Source organism: Fopius arisanus, unplaced genomic scaffold (genome assembly GCF_000806365.1).
Source record: "Fopius arisanus strain USDA-PBARC FA_bdor unplaced genomic scaffold, ASM80636v1 scaffold00001, whole genome shotgun sequence".
Taxonomy (NCBI): Eukaryota; Metazoa; Arthropoda; class Insecta; order Hymenoptera; family Braconidae; genus Fopius; species Fopius arisanus.
In genome coordinates this window covers 1,961,863-1,978,944 of record NW_011887740.1, presented here as the reverse complement: position 1 = coordinate 1,978,944, position 17,082 = coordinate 1,961,863, and the positions used below count along the sequence as shown (strand labels likewise).

Genomic DNA, 17,082 nt, shown 5'->3' with positions numbered 1-17,082 from the left:
ATCGTCCAGGAGCCAAAGAGGAGAGAATCAGAGAGAGATGAAGTGCAGGGGAATGGGCATTCACCGATGAACGTTAGATCCGCATCAAGTGCAGCTTCTCCTTCACGTAATTACAGGTGGATACCTCGTGCATCCAGCTTTCTGCATCGGCTGCATCTACGCCAGATACCCAACAATCTGTCTCACTTCGTCTTTTCACTGGAATCTCATTTCTCTCTCAGAGAACCATCTCCCTTGGCTCGTGGGTCCTGGCGTGCGTCTTGGCGATTTAGACACGCGCACGTGCTCTTTTCTTCTTTTTACCCTCTGGTCATCATTTCGAGATTCTTTAATATCAATCCGCCTTACAATTGATGCCTCGGGAAATAAATAAACAAACTCACTGGTTGATTATATTCATCCCACGCCGCCAGTAATGACTATTCAATGAAATTATAAAATTATTCGAAATTCAATCTCGGGGGATATAAAATTTATTAACTCAATATATTGAATATTTTTTTTTATTCATTTCATTTATCGAATAAATTTTTTGTGCGTGTACTCCGACGTCACCATCGCTGAGGCTCGAAGCGCACACCAAATATTAGTAAACGATAAAATGATGATGAATAAAAAAATTATAACGACAATTTTTTCAAAGTCTGAAAATGTTTTTCTCCCTGGATATTTACGATGAAAGGACGAAATTTTTTTTCATTAATCCGTTTCCCACAAATATTCAATACACAGTCTCCACTAAAATAAATAATCCGTCTAAAGAGCTCAGAAAAACTGAGTCCCAAAAAAAAATGAGAAGAATCACACCATTATTCCCCAATTTTTATTCACCAGACCCCAAAAGTTTTTTCCTCGGGATGGCAACGGATTTTTCTAATCCCAAGTTGAAAAATTCAAGCTATCGGCGAGGTGATCCTGGTTGGGGGTACATATCGAGTTTGCTTGGGTCGCCTAGAAAAATATTATCGCAAGCCCTGAAGAGGCCTGGGGTACGGCAAAGATACACAAGAGTAGCGCAATGCAATTGAGTTGAAATTTCCTCGTGGAAGTTGGATTTGTTATTCCACGAGAGATGCATATTCGCCCTGAGGGCACGGGTCTAAATCGTCCACATATTTTTTCCTTTTTTTCCCAACTGATTCTGGTCTTGTCTAACACTGGCTCGTTTGGATGCCATTCTTTTATTCCATTCACCCAGTCTCGCATTTTCACTTGGACAATTCTACGTTCCCCCCGGGGTCTCACGCCTCGGCATTGACCGTCAACCATTCACTGGCTTCAATTCTCTTCGACACTGGCTCTTTGTCACATCGGAGAATAAAAAAATACGAGGAGACGGTATAAAAGCGTCTGACCATTGGAAAAATGAAGCAAGAGGATACGTTTTGGTTGTAACCTTCGTAGAAATCACTGCACGATATTTCTTGTGGTCAGTATCTTCAATAGGAGACGATGGCATTAGTCTCCCCTGGTCTCCATGACATTTTACCTTATGGACGTTTTCACATTTAACAGAAGTGTATTTTATGGTCCTTTTCTTGGGTACATCGGTGTCATTTGAGCGTGCTAGATCGTTGGGCCCACACTTGCGAAAAAATTCACGCCCCCTTTTCTTCATAGCCCTGAATCAAAGCCTGACAATAGCCACGATTCACTGGAGATACCCTGGACCCGTGCCGCTTATTTCCTTCGCTACAGAACATATCATTGATCATTTCGGTGTTATGCGGTTTCTTTTGAATTCCACGGGAATTTATGGAGTCATGCCCGGGATTGGAGTTACCGTGATTTGTCTCGGGAGAAACATCAAACGAGATTTCTGGTTCATCTCGGGTAAATCTCGTATTGACAATTTGAAATCCTCAAGTTCTTGATGTTGGAAATTCCTTCAAATTTCCGCCACAATCTCATCTGAATTTTCAATTAAATGAGTTTTAATTGAACTTCAACAAAACGCCAGTGTAAATATAATATTTCATGCGATTGTTTAAAATGGACGAAAAAATATAAATAATGAATATTAAAGTAATAAATTGCTGCTTCATTTGACACTCATTAATTGAAATTCGCATTAAAAATCTAATTCTAATTTACAGCTGCGGATATACCAATCTCTTGATGAATGAATTGCATTAATTAACGAAATGAGTAGTGAAATTATCCCAGATCGTGGGCATTAATGCCCCCGAAATTACAGTGGAACTAATCAAACTCACTTCCCATTACCATTGAACCAAACTCCATAAAGTTTTTCTCAATCCCCATTTTTTAGGCAGCTCTCCCCATTCCAATCACGTTCTGTATATTTAGGCGAGCATTAGAGGTCCCAGGGTAGATTGCTTGCTTATTAACCTCCATGAGGCCCTCTCCTACCCTCAACAAAATCGTCGGATCTTTTTTTACGCATTAGAGAAAATATCTTCTTACCATTGTACCCCATCACCGTTAGACAGGCGACAGATTCTCGTAACATCTGATCGACATCCGGAAACGGTGAAAGACATTCGAGAGACAGAATCTTCGGGAAATTACCGGAGGCTCGTTGGGGCCAGTTAAATTGGGTCCTTGGCCAAATATTTGAAGTCACTTCCTGCCTCTTAAGAGCATCTATCTTCTTCTCACGTTTTATCCTCCACTCGTTGATCCCACCCTGGGCAATTTTCGATTTCTATCGGTGAGAAAAAAAAATATTAACAAAACAAGAAGTTTATTTTACCTCTCATCATGAACATTGTTTTAGGATTTTTTTTTCTCGGGGTTTGAACAAAAAAAATGGGGCCCAGGGGGCCGGGTTCGTAATTTTTTGTGCCACGCTACCCTAACCCAGGAGCGATTCCACCAGGTGGTCCAGGTCACTCCCTCGATATCCGTTTAATCGTTCTAACCATCATCCTTGGCACGTTTAATATCGGTGGCCAGTGATTATTATCAATTCGGTATATTCTCGTCATCGCCTAATTTTTTTTTCTCCTCGACTATTAATTTTCCTTGGCAACGTCACAGCACCGATTTTTTTTTTCAACTCATCGATGGAAATCAGGGTCGATTAGGCGCTATTGGGGGCTCATCCCTTCGTTAAATACCGGATATTGTGTGGGAAAATTTTTGTGGCTCCCGAGACCCTCCGGACAGGAGCAGAAGCTGCAGGGCATTTCCGGGCTGTTGGAATAAATGAACTTGCGTAATTTTTTTTCCGCTGTTCTTTCTTCATATTCCTTTTTTTACCCCCTTGTGAAGTATTTTTTTATCCAACGAAAAATGATAAAGAAAAATTAACAAATAATTTATGGAGATGCGATGCGACATCCGTTTTCAGATCTTTTCCATAATATTATTATTACCTCAGAAAAATTCATGGGCAAAAAAATGTCTCTTTATGCCAGACGGAGATGAACATGAAGGTGATGTTGTTGGTTGGAAAAAAGGTGAAAAAATACAGTGAGAATGGGAAAGACGCATTCTCTCCTGCTCTTGAACTTTGTGGTGCGGTTGGGGGTACAGAGGACTGGTGTCCAAAAGAGAATCTAACGAGCTAAGCAGGTAAACCACCGCGTAAAAAGCACGACCTCTCTCCATCCTGGAACAGTAAAAGAAAAAAAAAAAGCAGAGGGATAAAAAGAGAATGAGGACGATACACCGCCCCCTAGGTACAATTGAGTGTATGAGGCGTCGTGCAGTGTCCCAGAGTAGCTGAAGAGAGATACCCCATGATGCATGAAGGGGAAGGTGAAAGGGAAGCTCCGGTAATTGAAGTTAAACGAGATACCCTGGCCATTCACCATCGCTGCATCCTCTCCTGGACAATGAATGCTTCCTCTCACGTTGGAAAAACGGGGCGTACTATGTGCACCTCCAGGCGACAGACAATGGCTCCGTTGGAGTCGTTACTGTACCAGTCTTGTATACTACGCCCCGACGGGGGTGAGCACCAAGATGAAACATTGGAGGAAGTGCATTCAGGGGAGACCATTTTTTTTTTTTCAACAGACATTGCGCAATATGCGGTCGTCCACTCGGGTTTGTGGAGGGTTTCTCACTGATGGCGAGTTTTCACAATTGCGGAGAACCCCGCCATCACCATTTCCACCGGTTCTACAATTTTCCACTGGAAAATTGCTCACACCATGAGTTCATTTTTCGGTTATTACGAGGGGAATACAGAAAAGGAGGAGATGAGGAAAATATTACGTCCACTAAATCACCTTCGGTCTGTCAATGTACTTACTAGGAAGGCTGGAAGAATATGGACACCGAGATCGAATAATGTTTGAAAATAAAAATAAACATCTCACATGAAAAACAGTATATATCCAAAATATAATTAATTATAATTAATTATAAGTGCATATATGTTTTACACACCGATTCAGCATATATCTGTATATATTTTTTAGCGGTGGAGGATTTTATTCTGTCGTCTGGTGATGCGTTGTCCTCGCAGCTGATTGACACCAAGATTTGACAGTGCAATGGTGGAGACCTGTGTCCTCAACGATTGCATTATATTTACTGGTAACTCGATAAATATTGGGAGTAAATTGACTTTAGGAACTTGGCCAAGACGTTCGGTTCGTTAGGTTGAAGACTATGCGGATCGTTGTATATTCAACGAGTAGGCGTGTTTCCATCCCTTCTTTCTTGTACATGTTCTCTCTCTTAATTCACCTTGCGCTCTTGTACAAGAAGCCCTCTTCGCGCCTTGCTCACGTATTCACCGATTATCATATCCCTCGCCAGTTAGTCCGTATATAAAACGTCGGCCAATGTATATATACCACTTGGGCAAGATTACCCGAGTGGATGAGAACGCGTGAGAGTTGTGCAGTCGTATAACGCCAGGGAAGTGTCTTCGTTCGTCTCGATGTCTTCGTTATCTCACCTGGTGGGGTCCACCGAGGCAACTCTTTCTTATTATATGTATGTATGCAACCACTCGAATGAGACGAGAAAAACGAGCCACTCCTGATCCCTCACCACGCGACCCGATCTTCTCCTCCCACTTGGTCCATTCTCTGACCATTCAAATTAAGTCACTCTGCATCGATGATCCAGAGCAAAAACAACACAGCCCATATGAATTATTTATGAATTACTCATTAAAATTTTCGCCATTTACATGAGCTAATATTTTTTAAAATCATCATTAAACTTCAATTATTCGGCAAGCTCATTTTCCGTTTTTAAACGTTTTTAAATCTGAGGAATATTCAAAGTAACCGAGAGAAATTTCTGCTCATTTTGTTTCTCTTTTTATTCCATTTTTTTTTGCTGGCTCCTTTTTTTCTTCTTTTGGTGCCGCATATCCACGGAATCGTCGGGAATGCGATTATTCCCTGCGATAATGAAAACGGTAGACTGAGAAATTTCTGTTCGACATCGTGTTTTTGGTTCGTTCCAACTGAATGGCAAATTTTCGAGAACACGCGTTCGGTGGTGTTTTTTTTTTTGCTCGTGTCGGAGGGAGAAGGTGAAGATGCGAACACGGAATAGTAAATTTCTTTTGACGAAGTACACCGGCGAGGTTTGTCTTTCTAATTTGTTCCGGGATGCCCTGAAGAGGTCATTGATACCGATCGCAGGGTGATTTTAGGGAGATCAGGTCTCCCTGGGGGCTATTCGACATACTTTAATAGGGGCGTTTGGTGGATGAGTTCGTTAGGGCAGAAAATTTAAATGAGTCGTTTCGAAATGACCAGTCGAGGTAAAAATGGCACGTATGCATCTTCACCGGAGATCGCGGTGGAAGAAATGCCAAAAAAGATTGCATCGGAGTGAGAGGCAAATGATCGCTTCTGTTCTCATCGTCAGATGAGAGAACTTCATTTTTTCGGATGATCAAGCGAGTTTTGATTGCTATAATCATTTTTCGGGTTATTTTATCAGTTTAACGGAAAAAATACGTGTATAATGCAACGGTGACGCGGACCACCCGTGGAATATTCTTCTGTATGGGGATCATCCGTAATTATGTTGTCGGCTCGCGCTGCTTTCAAGAAAAACCGGTTGACGTTCCAATGGAAAATAATATGTGGATCAATTCGCCATTTTCGATTAATTTATTAGTTTTAATCAATGCCATCTATTGATTCATTTTGAGTCAATATTGATCGAATAATCGTTATAGTCCTTCAATTTCGAGATGAAGGGTAATAAATCGGTTTATTTGTTTCTTAATAGAAGAACGGAATAATAAATATTGTTCTATAGGTTTAAAATGATCAATTCGAAGGTACTGTTTGAAAATTATTATTGTGTGAGTAAAAAAAATTGGATTCGCGTTTTTTAAACGATTTTTCTTCGTTCCTTTTTGATTCTTCGTCGGAGAGATTTACTTGGAAATTTTAATAGCTAAATTACCTGAATGAATTTTTTACCAAAGAGTGAAGATGTTGGGGGTGAGCACCAGTGGACCTTCAGGGGGTCCTCACGTCGCATTATCTCGATCTTTCCGTCGAAATTTCTCACTGAAGTTTAGGAACTTTTAATGTAAAAGGGGGGCTCAGTTTATGCTCAAGACTTTCTTTAGATTAATGCTCCAGTTGCTGATGGTCTCCATCCCGGGGGCAATGGGAGATAAAAAGGGAAAAGGGATTGCATCCCGCAGGGATCGACCTCCCTTAGCGTGAAACTGTTGCTTCTGCATCGCCCAGACTGCCATACGCTCTTTCGAGATTTCGATCTTGAGCGCCAAATGATGATGATCATTTTTATTTTGAGTGGAAAAACAACAAATAATATGGAAGAAAATCGAAAACTGAATAAGGACTCAATTCGCGGATTTTCGCGGGGGCAATCAAAATATTCTTAGCCTATCGTTTTCCCATTCCAAAATTTTTTTAGAAAATTGTTTTTAAAAATATAAGATCTGTTTTATGACGTATTCAATTATTTTGGAATCACGTGGATTTTTTTCTTTGGAATCGAAACATCGTTGGGGAGACATAAATATTTGCATTTTTAATTGACTATAAATTTAGGAAGATTTCGAGATTTTTGTCATTTTGCAATTGAACAATGCGGAATTATATCAGTGAAACTCTTGGAATAAAATGATAATTTTTCTTTAGGTGTGTAATAAAAAATGACGTCCATCCTAATCAAGTAGTAGAAATCAATATTAGAAAGGTCTCATACATTCATTTATATTTTCATTCGATAAACTATTAATTAGAAAAACATAAAGAAGAAGAGTATAATTTAAAGAATTGATAACACTTGAAAGTTGATGTCAGGTAGGTCTGGAAACCCACCAGGATTTTTTTCCACTCTTGGTCCCCTATCAACTGCCAGATTTATTTGACTTCTTCACGGTATTGAACGACCCAAAGTGGTAATTTGGATGACAAAAAAAAATGTAAACACGTCATTCCCATGTTCCAATTGCAAAGAAATTGTTAAAATTCTTGTCGACATCCTTTAAAAGCCAATAAATAAGTTGAATCAATTTTTTGCCCCAAATGCCACCCGGAAATTCCGCAACGAAATAAGCCATTTAGCTAGCGATCACGGTAAGATTACCGATTCACCCCTGTCTCATAATTTCAGGGCGAAAATGTCGTAAAACGTCACTGGGCGAGAAGAACACAAGGCCCACATACAAATTTAAAAGTAGATTTACAAAAGAAGGATAGACGCCTACCCGCAGTGATCCTGGACATTCCCCAGCTGGTGGTCAAATAATATCGTTGCTCCCATCTTTTTGCGGTCTCGCATCACCAGGTTTCATGTCCAATCGAGGGACATCTTCAGGCCACCCACAGGCCATCGCGTCAAAATTTGTGTATGCAGACACGATCTGAGACAGTGAGTATGAGTGATGATGAATCATTCAGCGAGATGACGTCTCACTTGACACTTTTCACCCCGAAAAATTTTCTCACAAATCGACTCGATGAGTCTGATCCAAAATCCCTCATTTATCTAATCACCCATTAGTTGTATCTTAGGTTCTTAGAAATTTCTCGATATTTCAGGAATCAATCGGAGTGATGGTTATTCTGTTTTCCGTTTGATCTGATTGACCTGCAATGAAGTAATGAAGTCTTTATATTTTTAGTTGAGTGTAGTTAGATATTTTTACATTGAAAATATAAGATTGATCTTTTTTCGGGATGGAATTCAGAATGCAAGATTTCCCTCACGTGAACACGCGGACCACCCGCAATCTTGGACGCGAGGCCAACTACCGTAGACTTCGTATTGAGAACAAGCGAAACGGCATTGACGCGTCCAAAGTCAACCGATGAAGGGAAAAAAAAAGAAATTCACAGTTGATGGTGTTGGAACGTCTCATTCACAGTGCACCAATCACCATGACCTCCCGTCGTTACCTCTACCTTCTTTCATAAACGCGAAAAGTCTCTCCAATAGGAAGAATTTTCACCTTAAATTTCCGGTCCATTCAATGCGCTCATGGGCGTGAGGTTTCTGACCTTTTATTGACCAAAAATATCTGTCCATAAAAGTCAAAAATACGTAGAGGGAAATTCTTCAAACAAACACTCAACCCTCAATAACAGAATAAACCATCAAAGTAATGACTTTTTAGAAAACAGCAATTCAGGAATTTTGGAATCAATGGGTGCTTCTTCCTTCAATAAAATAGTAAATTGGATTGTATTTATTTTTATTTTCATCGGCAGAAATATTTGTTATGAAATTTCGGCTATACATTCGGTAGAAATGTCCACCGATTTTTTAATGGACTTCTGAATTCTGCAGGATCGAAAAAATCGTGGGAAAATACTGGTCCACCTCCAGAAAAATTCCGCGTCCAGAAAATCCCGTTGACTCGATCAGGTATCAGCATCAATTTCAATCATAAATCCCCTTGCAACAAACAGCTCATAAAGCATCAATGTCCACAATCACCTCCAAAGTCTCAATCCATCGGCACAACCGCGAAACCACCACCGCCCCCCGCAAAAACCCCCATAATCTGCTAATTTTACGGTAATTACCACACAATTAAAAAACTAATTCAATATGCCCATCCCCATAAACCGTCCAACACGCCAAAACCCTTGGACTTGCGCCGCAAATAATATTTGCATGACTCTGCGGACACTTGACCTTGAGCCGGGCGTCTCATTAAGAGACCTGTGCGAGCTAATTACCGCGGCGAGTCGCCAGCGAGACGCGGGGTGTCGTCCGGTCCATTCATGTATCGAGTCCCTGAAAAAAAAAAAAAATAATAAGTAGAAAAAAAGGAGATTTGAAAAAAACTCGAGAGAGGAAAGAGTGAGAAAGAGAGACAAGTAACGGAACAAAGTCGGGTGCATTGCGGCGATGGGGTCTGGATTCTGGCAAGGGTGGAGACCAGTGAAAGAAGAAATTCGCTTCTAATTATCCCTCATGGTCCTAAGTAGTCTCGTTTGAGCATCTCCCCCTCGTTTTCAGTTACCAAGTGCCGACCCACGGAGAAATGAAAAGAGACTAGAAGTGAAAAACAGAGAAGAAGCTGGAAGGCAATTCTCATTGCCTCTCGAAGAAGGAGAATAATGAAAATGAAAAGAAATAAAAAGAATGATAGTGAAGAAGAGGGGGAAAATAAAGTAAGAACGAGAGGATCAAGAGCAGCGGCAGTGGATGCTGTGGAATACATTATAGACTCGTTCCCTCGGATCCGGGCTCCCATTAAAACGTCGCTTCTCTTTCGCGTTTCTCTGTATTTCTCTCTTTCCTCTTATGTATGTCCTCCTCTGGGGTATTCTCCCAGTTTTCAGGTGGAATCGCGTCTGCGGGGATCTCATGACGATCAAACACTGAGGATAGGTGGGCAAAACGACCAGCAGTTTTGATGGGCTTTCCAGTATTTGGCGCGAAAGGAAATCTCTTTGATGCAGTCATCAATTAATTGCAGGCCCGATGGAAATTTCAGAAAAATACTTGCAGTTAATTAAAACCTTGATTGAAGTGTCCGTGGGACATTTTACTCACGTCTGAAATCCTGAAGAGAAGTGAAGCAATGTTTGTACTGCGAGACCGTCCGCACTCTCTGACGGGTTTCAGGGGATAATGTGACATCTAGAAAAGTGAAAAATCGACGTTAGAACGGGTGAATGGAGGAGCGATTCCTCAAGGGTATGAGAACAAGAAAAAAAAAGGGGAAGACGAAGGGGCAGGGGAAGCTACTGACATGGCTTGCTCCGAGATTTCAACGGTCGCGCGTGGCTGGCGCGTTCCTTGATCCCCCACTTTTTTAATCTCTTTTTCTTATTCCACCGGCTTCTTTTTCTTGCACTTTCTCTTTCATCTCCCTTATCCTGGATTTTCGGGAGGGAATTCATTACAATGTTCAGTTAATATTTTAGTTTTATGCGAGGCAAACTAGTTTTTGATTAAATTAATTCATTAATTCCTATTACCACTGAATCCAGAGTCGTGATATTTCTAAAAATAATAAATACTCTTTCTCTCCGTAAAATTTTGGTACTGTTGTTAAATGTTCCGTTCAAGTGTAACTGACTAATTATCTTCGTTAATTGTTCACATCATCCATTTCCCAATAAATGTCATCATCAAGCTGCAGAACTCCTGGAAAAGCCCCATCCTAATTTTGTAATTTCCAAAATTCTAGGGTCATAGTCGGAGAATTGTCTCGGAACTACATAAGTATAGAGTGGACTTAGAAAATTTTAGAGCATGGAAAAACGTTTGAGGGATGCCCGCACCAGCTTATTTCTCCGTTGAAGCCAAAAAATCGTTAACGATCCGATGTTCCTGTACTGACGAGGGACGCCTGTCCCTTCTCGCCATTATCCCTGTCAATGTCCTTGTGGTTTTTGAGTAAATAACCGGCCGAAATTCACGGTAATCGCGAGCTGACGTGCCTCCACAAGTTTTTTTTTTTCGATACTCTTTCTTCGGGAGAAGAAAAAAAGAACCCCAAGGGGGTGATGGAACCACAAATCCGACGAGGAGAACAAACGAGATCAACGCGACGAAAACATCGGCGGGAGATGATGGGCCAACGATTCCCCGTTTCTTCATTGGATTTTTCGACATCTAAATCCGGTCCCTTCCGGTCCATTTCTCAATGGGCACTAGCATCAGTATCTTTGAAAAAACATCTCTCTAAAGGCCTCTAACGACAGGAAAGATAAAAAAATAAAACGAGGATAAACGAATACAGTGAAATAAATACAAAATCGTGTGGTTGACAAAATTATTCTAAACCGGGAAAAATGAACTTTGACGAAAAAAATTGCGCCGTTAAAATGAAAGCCAGTGATTGTGGATTCACTTCGAGGAGAAGTCTCATGAAATTCGGAATTTTACCAAGCCGAAGAGATTCCTAACCGTTAATAATCTCTAGAAATCACGGAGTGAATTGACTTTTCAGAACTGCTCGGGGACTTATTACATTTCCCCCCGGACTTTCAACAATTTTGTGATAAATTTCAATACAAATTTCTCCCCGTATCTTCTCCAAAATTTGAAAAATGACGAAAAAACCTCTCAACCGTGTAATTCTGACTTTCGCAATATTGGCAAGTCATCGGGCCGATCATTTCTCTACCCCCACCCTGCGAAAATATCTGCCGGAGCGATTCTTTGGAGTAATTCATCAATGAAAAGCTTGCACAGTCTACTCAAATGAAGGGTATAGTACATTTACCGGTGAAAATTCCCTCAATACCATGACCCTTTTACAGCAGGTTAGTAACCCCATCGTCTACCTGAACCTAGCCAATGATAGTCTCCCCGAATGTCTCGTACATTCAACAATCTATTCACCCAAGGGTTTCCCAAATTTATCGATCCACCCCAGCGTAAAGTGCCCCATTCACTCCTCTCAGAATCTACGATTTTTCATTGGGTATGGAAAACAGCCCAGTGTTGTACCGTTAAACTTAAGGACAATTGAGAGGATTTTAAGAAGGTATGAAATACCTGGTGGGCTTTTTGTTGCATTTACCCAAGATTTACCTGACTTTCTGCGAGTCAGGTGTACATAGAATTTCAACCTGTACGTTTTTACCCTCCCCCTTCCCAAGATTTGTACTATCCTTGTGAAAATATTTCCATTCATTGGCCCTGTCCATAAATAAATTGCTCACCGAGGTAAACTCTCGCAAACTTCTCACCAATTCCCAGAGACCGTGGAAATTACAACAGTCCACGTAACAATTAGATGAAAATTCCACGTTCCATCGGTTGTTTCAACCACTCGGCCTGTAAACATCCTATTTTACTCGCTTAATAATTTTGTTAATTAAAGAGAGGTAAATGAAAAGTTAGAAATTCAACTTACGCGAGTAAATAAGCGATCAAATCACGGGAATACGTGAATCCGGATATTTACAGCCATCGTAACATGTGTTCTGACAAATTCCTTGGTGATTTCGCCAGTGAAATGATCGCTTTATTTGTTGCTCAATGAGTGTCGAGTCATTTGAATACTTCTCCCATAAAGTTCTGGTAACAACGAAAACTTCAAGGAGATCTACTAGGAGTTACGGTCATCAACTCAGCGCGTAATCAAGTAAAGCGTATCGGATATCATATTTTCCCGTTCTGCTCTGCTCTCCTCTCTGGTCATCGCAATAAATCCACTATTTTACCCCACCCTCCCGTCATATTAATTGCCCCTGTATTCCTCCGAAATTTATGCGGATATTTGCATGCGACGAAGAGCGTTTTGCATGAGTAAATACAAGTATTGATTTATACATAACTCAGTCAAATATGTATTTCCACGGGTGAAAGGTATCTGAAAAAAAAATACCTTTGGAAAAAAAATGATTTATTCTAACAACTCCAATAACAATTCCATCCAAATCCCACATACCCCGATCGTCTGAAAAAAAATGGGACTTCATATTTCGAACTTTCATTAATCGTATTGCCTGTAAAGCAGTAAAAATCATAAATTCCTGTGGAGTATTGTTAATTAAATTTTTATACCCAGAGAAAAGAATTTGTTTCATACGTCTGGGTCACAGAGACGATCCCTCTGGAATTGTTTTATTTGAGGCTTGAGAGAAAAAAAAGTTAAGACCAGAAATTACAACTGTCCACCCAGCAATTAAAGTGGATCCTTCAAACACCCACTTGTCCCATTTTGCCGTCTCCACCCAACGTCCAGTGTAATAAACCATGCACTTTACCCACCTCCAAGTGTAATTTTAATTGCACCTGTAGCACCCAAAGTTATACGGTTCATTTGCAAGAAGACGGTCGTATTTCCCTGGTAAATTTTCCCAATTTTGTCACTCAAACTAGCCTGGGTGTAGGCACTTGACTCTTGGCGTTTACCTGACACACCTCAAAGGAAACAGCGTCAATCTCCTCGATGGTGCTCCTCCCCAAGGATCCAAGGATACACCAGTGATTTTCGCACAAAAGTTCTCAACCGTTGAGAATCATGTCTCCGAGAAAATCTCGTTGACAATAGAACCACAGGACCAAAAGTTTCAAGGTTTTAAATATTCCAACGATAATTTTTTATACTTCGATAAAATTATTTCATATATTTAACGAGTTTATCAGCCGATAAAATTACAGAATCAAGTATAAGGCACTGGCATTTCAGTCGAATTGATGACGAAAAATTTTCTATGATGAATTGACAAACAGATTCACTAAGATAACCGATTCATCCATAAATAATTGAGCGAATTGGAATTTCGAGTTGATAATTTACATATTTTTTATTGCCTAAGGCAAAGTCATGAATGGATATAATTCTACTCGTTCATTCGCTCTATCTCTCTGCTCTATCGTACATCTTAAATTTCGTAAAATATCTTAACATTAACGTAATATACAATATTTATAATCGAAAAAAATGTATGTACATAGTCTCTTTAAAAATTCATTAAAAAATATTCTTGTGCGGAAAAATAGTCGACAACTCGTAAACTCAGTGTTTCAACGAGTAACGAAAAAGTTGGTTAATGTTGGAAGGTATCTCCTCAGCGGGGCATCCCAGCTCCTCACATTCTCTCCATTCTTCATTTTTTTTCCTTCTTGTTAAGCACATAGAGGTTTGTACAGAGTGTACATGACTAGATCACAGTTGATGGAACAGCCCGAGTGAATTTTGTTTAACGTCCACCTGAATTTTTTCCCTCAGTCCAATGAATAATTCTGTAATCATACAAAAAGTAACGGAAAAGGTTAATACATCTATTGATCAAGATGATCACGCTTGTACGTGATGGCCAAATTTCAGGGGGCTAAGAAATGTCCCATTATTCATCTACGGATGGATTTAATTCACTGAAGATTCGGTGAAACGCGTTTTACCGGGGTTCAATGCCTCGTATATCAGCTCTTACAGGTATGAATGTGAAGAGAGATGGAAAATAAAAAAAAGGGAATGGAATGAAAAAATACCACGAGGGGATGATTTCTCAGGTAAGGGCGGGTTTTTCGGCGGGAGGGGAGGGGGCGAGGTAAAAAGAGAAGAGGGAATTGTGTATACCGGTTCAAAAACCGACAAAGAAGGGAGGGGACGACTGGTATATCCTGAAAGACGCATTCAGGTTAAACGCACCGCGTGAGACGAAATTGTCCTCGGAATTTTTATTTTTATCTTTTTTTTTTCTCGCCGATGTGTGTCGAGATTCACTGCAGGGATACTTGCAACGAAAGTACGACTGATTCAATAATAAACTTAATCAATTGACTGGTAAATTCCCGAGAATCAGCGACCGCGCCAAAATAAACTCATGATCGAGTTTTAGGAATGATTACTCACATTACCATAAAAATAGGGTTGAATTAATTTTTTCGTTTGATGAGAAATAATAAACAAATCGTGACGATGAAGAAATGAGCGCCTCTAGTTGGTAAATGAAAGAAATGTCCAACAAAAGCAAAAAATCCCGAGGGTTCAATCGCGAGAAGGAGAGGAGGTGAGGTTTTAATAGTGAATGGAGTCTGCGATTTGAATGGCATGGAGGAGCCCCGGTGGGGATATTTTTCAACGAGGGGTCCCTCACTGAATCCATTGTGAGCTACGCCAAGGTCACAAATTCTGGCTAAAGAAATTTCTTTCAAGCTTCTTACGCACAAAACACGGGGGACAACTCTCGATTTGCGGTATTATTCGAGTTTGAGGAAATCCATCGGAAGATTTTGGGTGAAATAGCCGAGGATGGGGTAAAATGTGATAAAAAAAAAAATAAAGCTACAAACCTGAAGAATCAGCAGGGATTATCGGTGGAACGTAGTTATTCAGTGCTCATTGGCTCTGCTGCCACCAGGTGATGACATCAAGTAACTCTTCATCCTCGGGACTCATTGGATCGTAATTGTCGTAGCTATCAGGATGTGGTGTGTATAATGCTGTCGATGCACTGCCATATCCCTGACTGCCACCGGAGGATGTTTCGGAGATGAAGCTCGGGGTCGGTGAACTGGATGCCTCGGAGCAAGGCGGTGGTACGAAGGACGACGGGCTTGGATTCTGCCTAAGATGCTGTCGATGTATATCCGTAACATGTGGTGAGTGTAATTCGCTGGTGTGCATATCAATTCTCGATGTTGATCCACAGGTGGATGACAGGGGTGATGGTGATGTCGATGGTGCACTGCTTGTCTCTGAGCTCTCGTCGTCCAACAAGCGCTGAAGACTCCTGATGTACTCAACAGCCATCTTCAGGGTCTCAACCTTTGACAATTTTTTAGAACCAGCTCTTGATCCACCGTGTGTACCAGCTGTATTACCACCAAGTGCTTGTGCCACACTCTGGGGAATATGCTGACGAAGAGTGGCAAATCCATTGTTAACTTGTTTAACTCTGTTCCTCTCACGGGCATTTCTCCTTGCTACTGAAGCTGGCTGATGTGGCACTGTTCCATACGGCGTTGTCTGGTACATTTTGCTCCTCTTGCAGTTCTGCATTTTAAGATCATTACTCGTAACACCACCAGTCGAGACAATCACATTGCCCCTCTGTACATTGATGCTACCATTGTTGTTGATGTTGTTTGTATGTAAACCACTGTGGTGGTGATGCTGCTGTACGCCCAACATCATTGGTAATGAATTCTCGTCGTTTGTTCCCACTAAGGTCATCACACAGTTATCTACTCTTGCAAACGATCAGTATCTCGATACACGCGATATTCAATGATGATTTACTGAAATCGAAAGCTCGGTTTCATTCACACCTGACAATTTTTATCGATTTTACCGTATATCGTTGGTGGATTGCGATAATGATAGTACGAGTCACGTTAAAACTTATACGATTCAGGGATAACTCAATAGATCGCGTTTGTTTTGATTTTAAAATAATATTGAGGAACCAAAACCGGTGGTTTATTCACCCTCGATGCTCACTGTACGGTTGTGGCTCCCGAAATGCCTTGCTGAGGAGGGTACGGGGCCTTATATAAGCCGGACGGGCACGCGCCGCATCCCCACCATGGGGTCCCATACTCCATCGGGGCCCTAAACCCTCCGGTATAGCCCCCTCCATCCCTCCGTAAAGTACGTATACCTTTTCACTCGGGCTGAACAGAGAGAGGATAAAAACCCTGTGGCACATCCCCCTCTTCCATCTATATCGTTTCTCTGTACTGTATTCCTCTTTTCTTTGCTCCTCCTACGGCACATACCTCTTCTCGCTCTTTCTCACTCTTCTTGCGGGCTCCGGTTGGAGATGGAAGCCCCAGAGGCCCTATGAGAGGAACCGAGATTCTCATCTTTTTAAGAAAATTTTCAGACTCTTTTTTTTTATTCCGTCGTTGCTTTCTTTGAGCACAATCATTTCTCAGACAAGTTATTGGTATTAAAGGGCTTTGAGCGCCGAGCCATTTTCAAGATTATAATCTGCAATTCATTTTTAATGAAATCTGGTATTGATAGAAATATTGAAATTTGTTGATATTAATCAATTGGGCGGATAGCTCGGAATTTTTCGTTGTAGTAATCGAAGGAATATCAATGGAGAATTAATTCAATGAGTTCTTGAAAGAGTTTTTTGCAGCTCCAATAAAATAAAATCAGTTTTCTCAATGGTCGTTTATTTCATCTATTCAACGAAAAATACTTTGCACGTAAACAATTTTATCTGGTGTGAGAGACACTGCACCCTGGTGCGTAGAGTGCACATCATCCCCACC

At 40.8% G+C, this 17,082-nt stretch overlaps 1 protein-coding gene across 1 annotated transcript; it reads right to left on the bottom strand.

The window, feature by feature from the left end:
- Positions 1-13,494: 13,494 nt before the first annotated feature.
- Positions 13,495-16,296, bottom strand: LOC105273173 (achaete-scute complex protein T3). Its single transcript, XM_011315458.1, has 2 exons — positions 15,148-16,296; positions 13,495-14,094 (listed from the first exon to the last, which is right to left on the bottom strand). Exon 1 carries the CDS (start codon positions 16,028-16,030, stop codon positions 15,194-15,196), a length of 837 nt encoding a protein of 278 aa, XP_011313760.1. The 5' UTR covers positions 16,031-16,296; the 3' UTR covers positions 13,495-14,094; positions 15,148-15,193.
- Between the last annotated feature and the right edge of the window lie 786 nt (positions 16,297-17,082).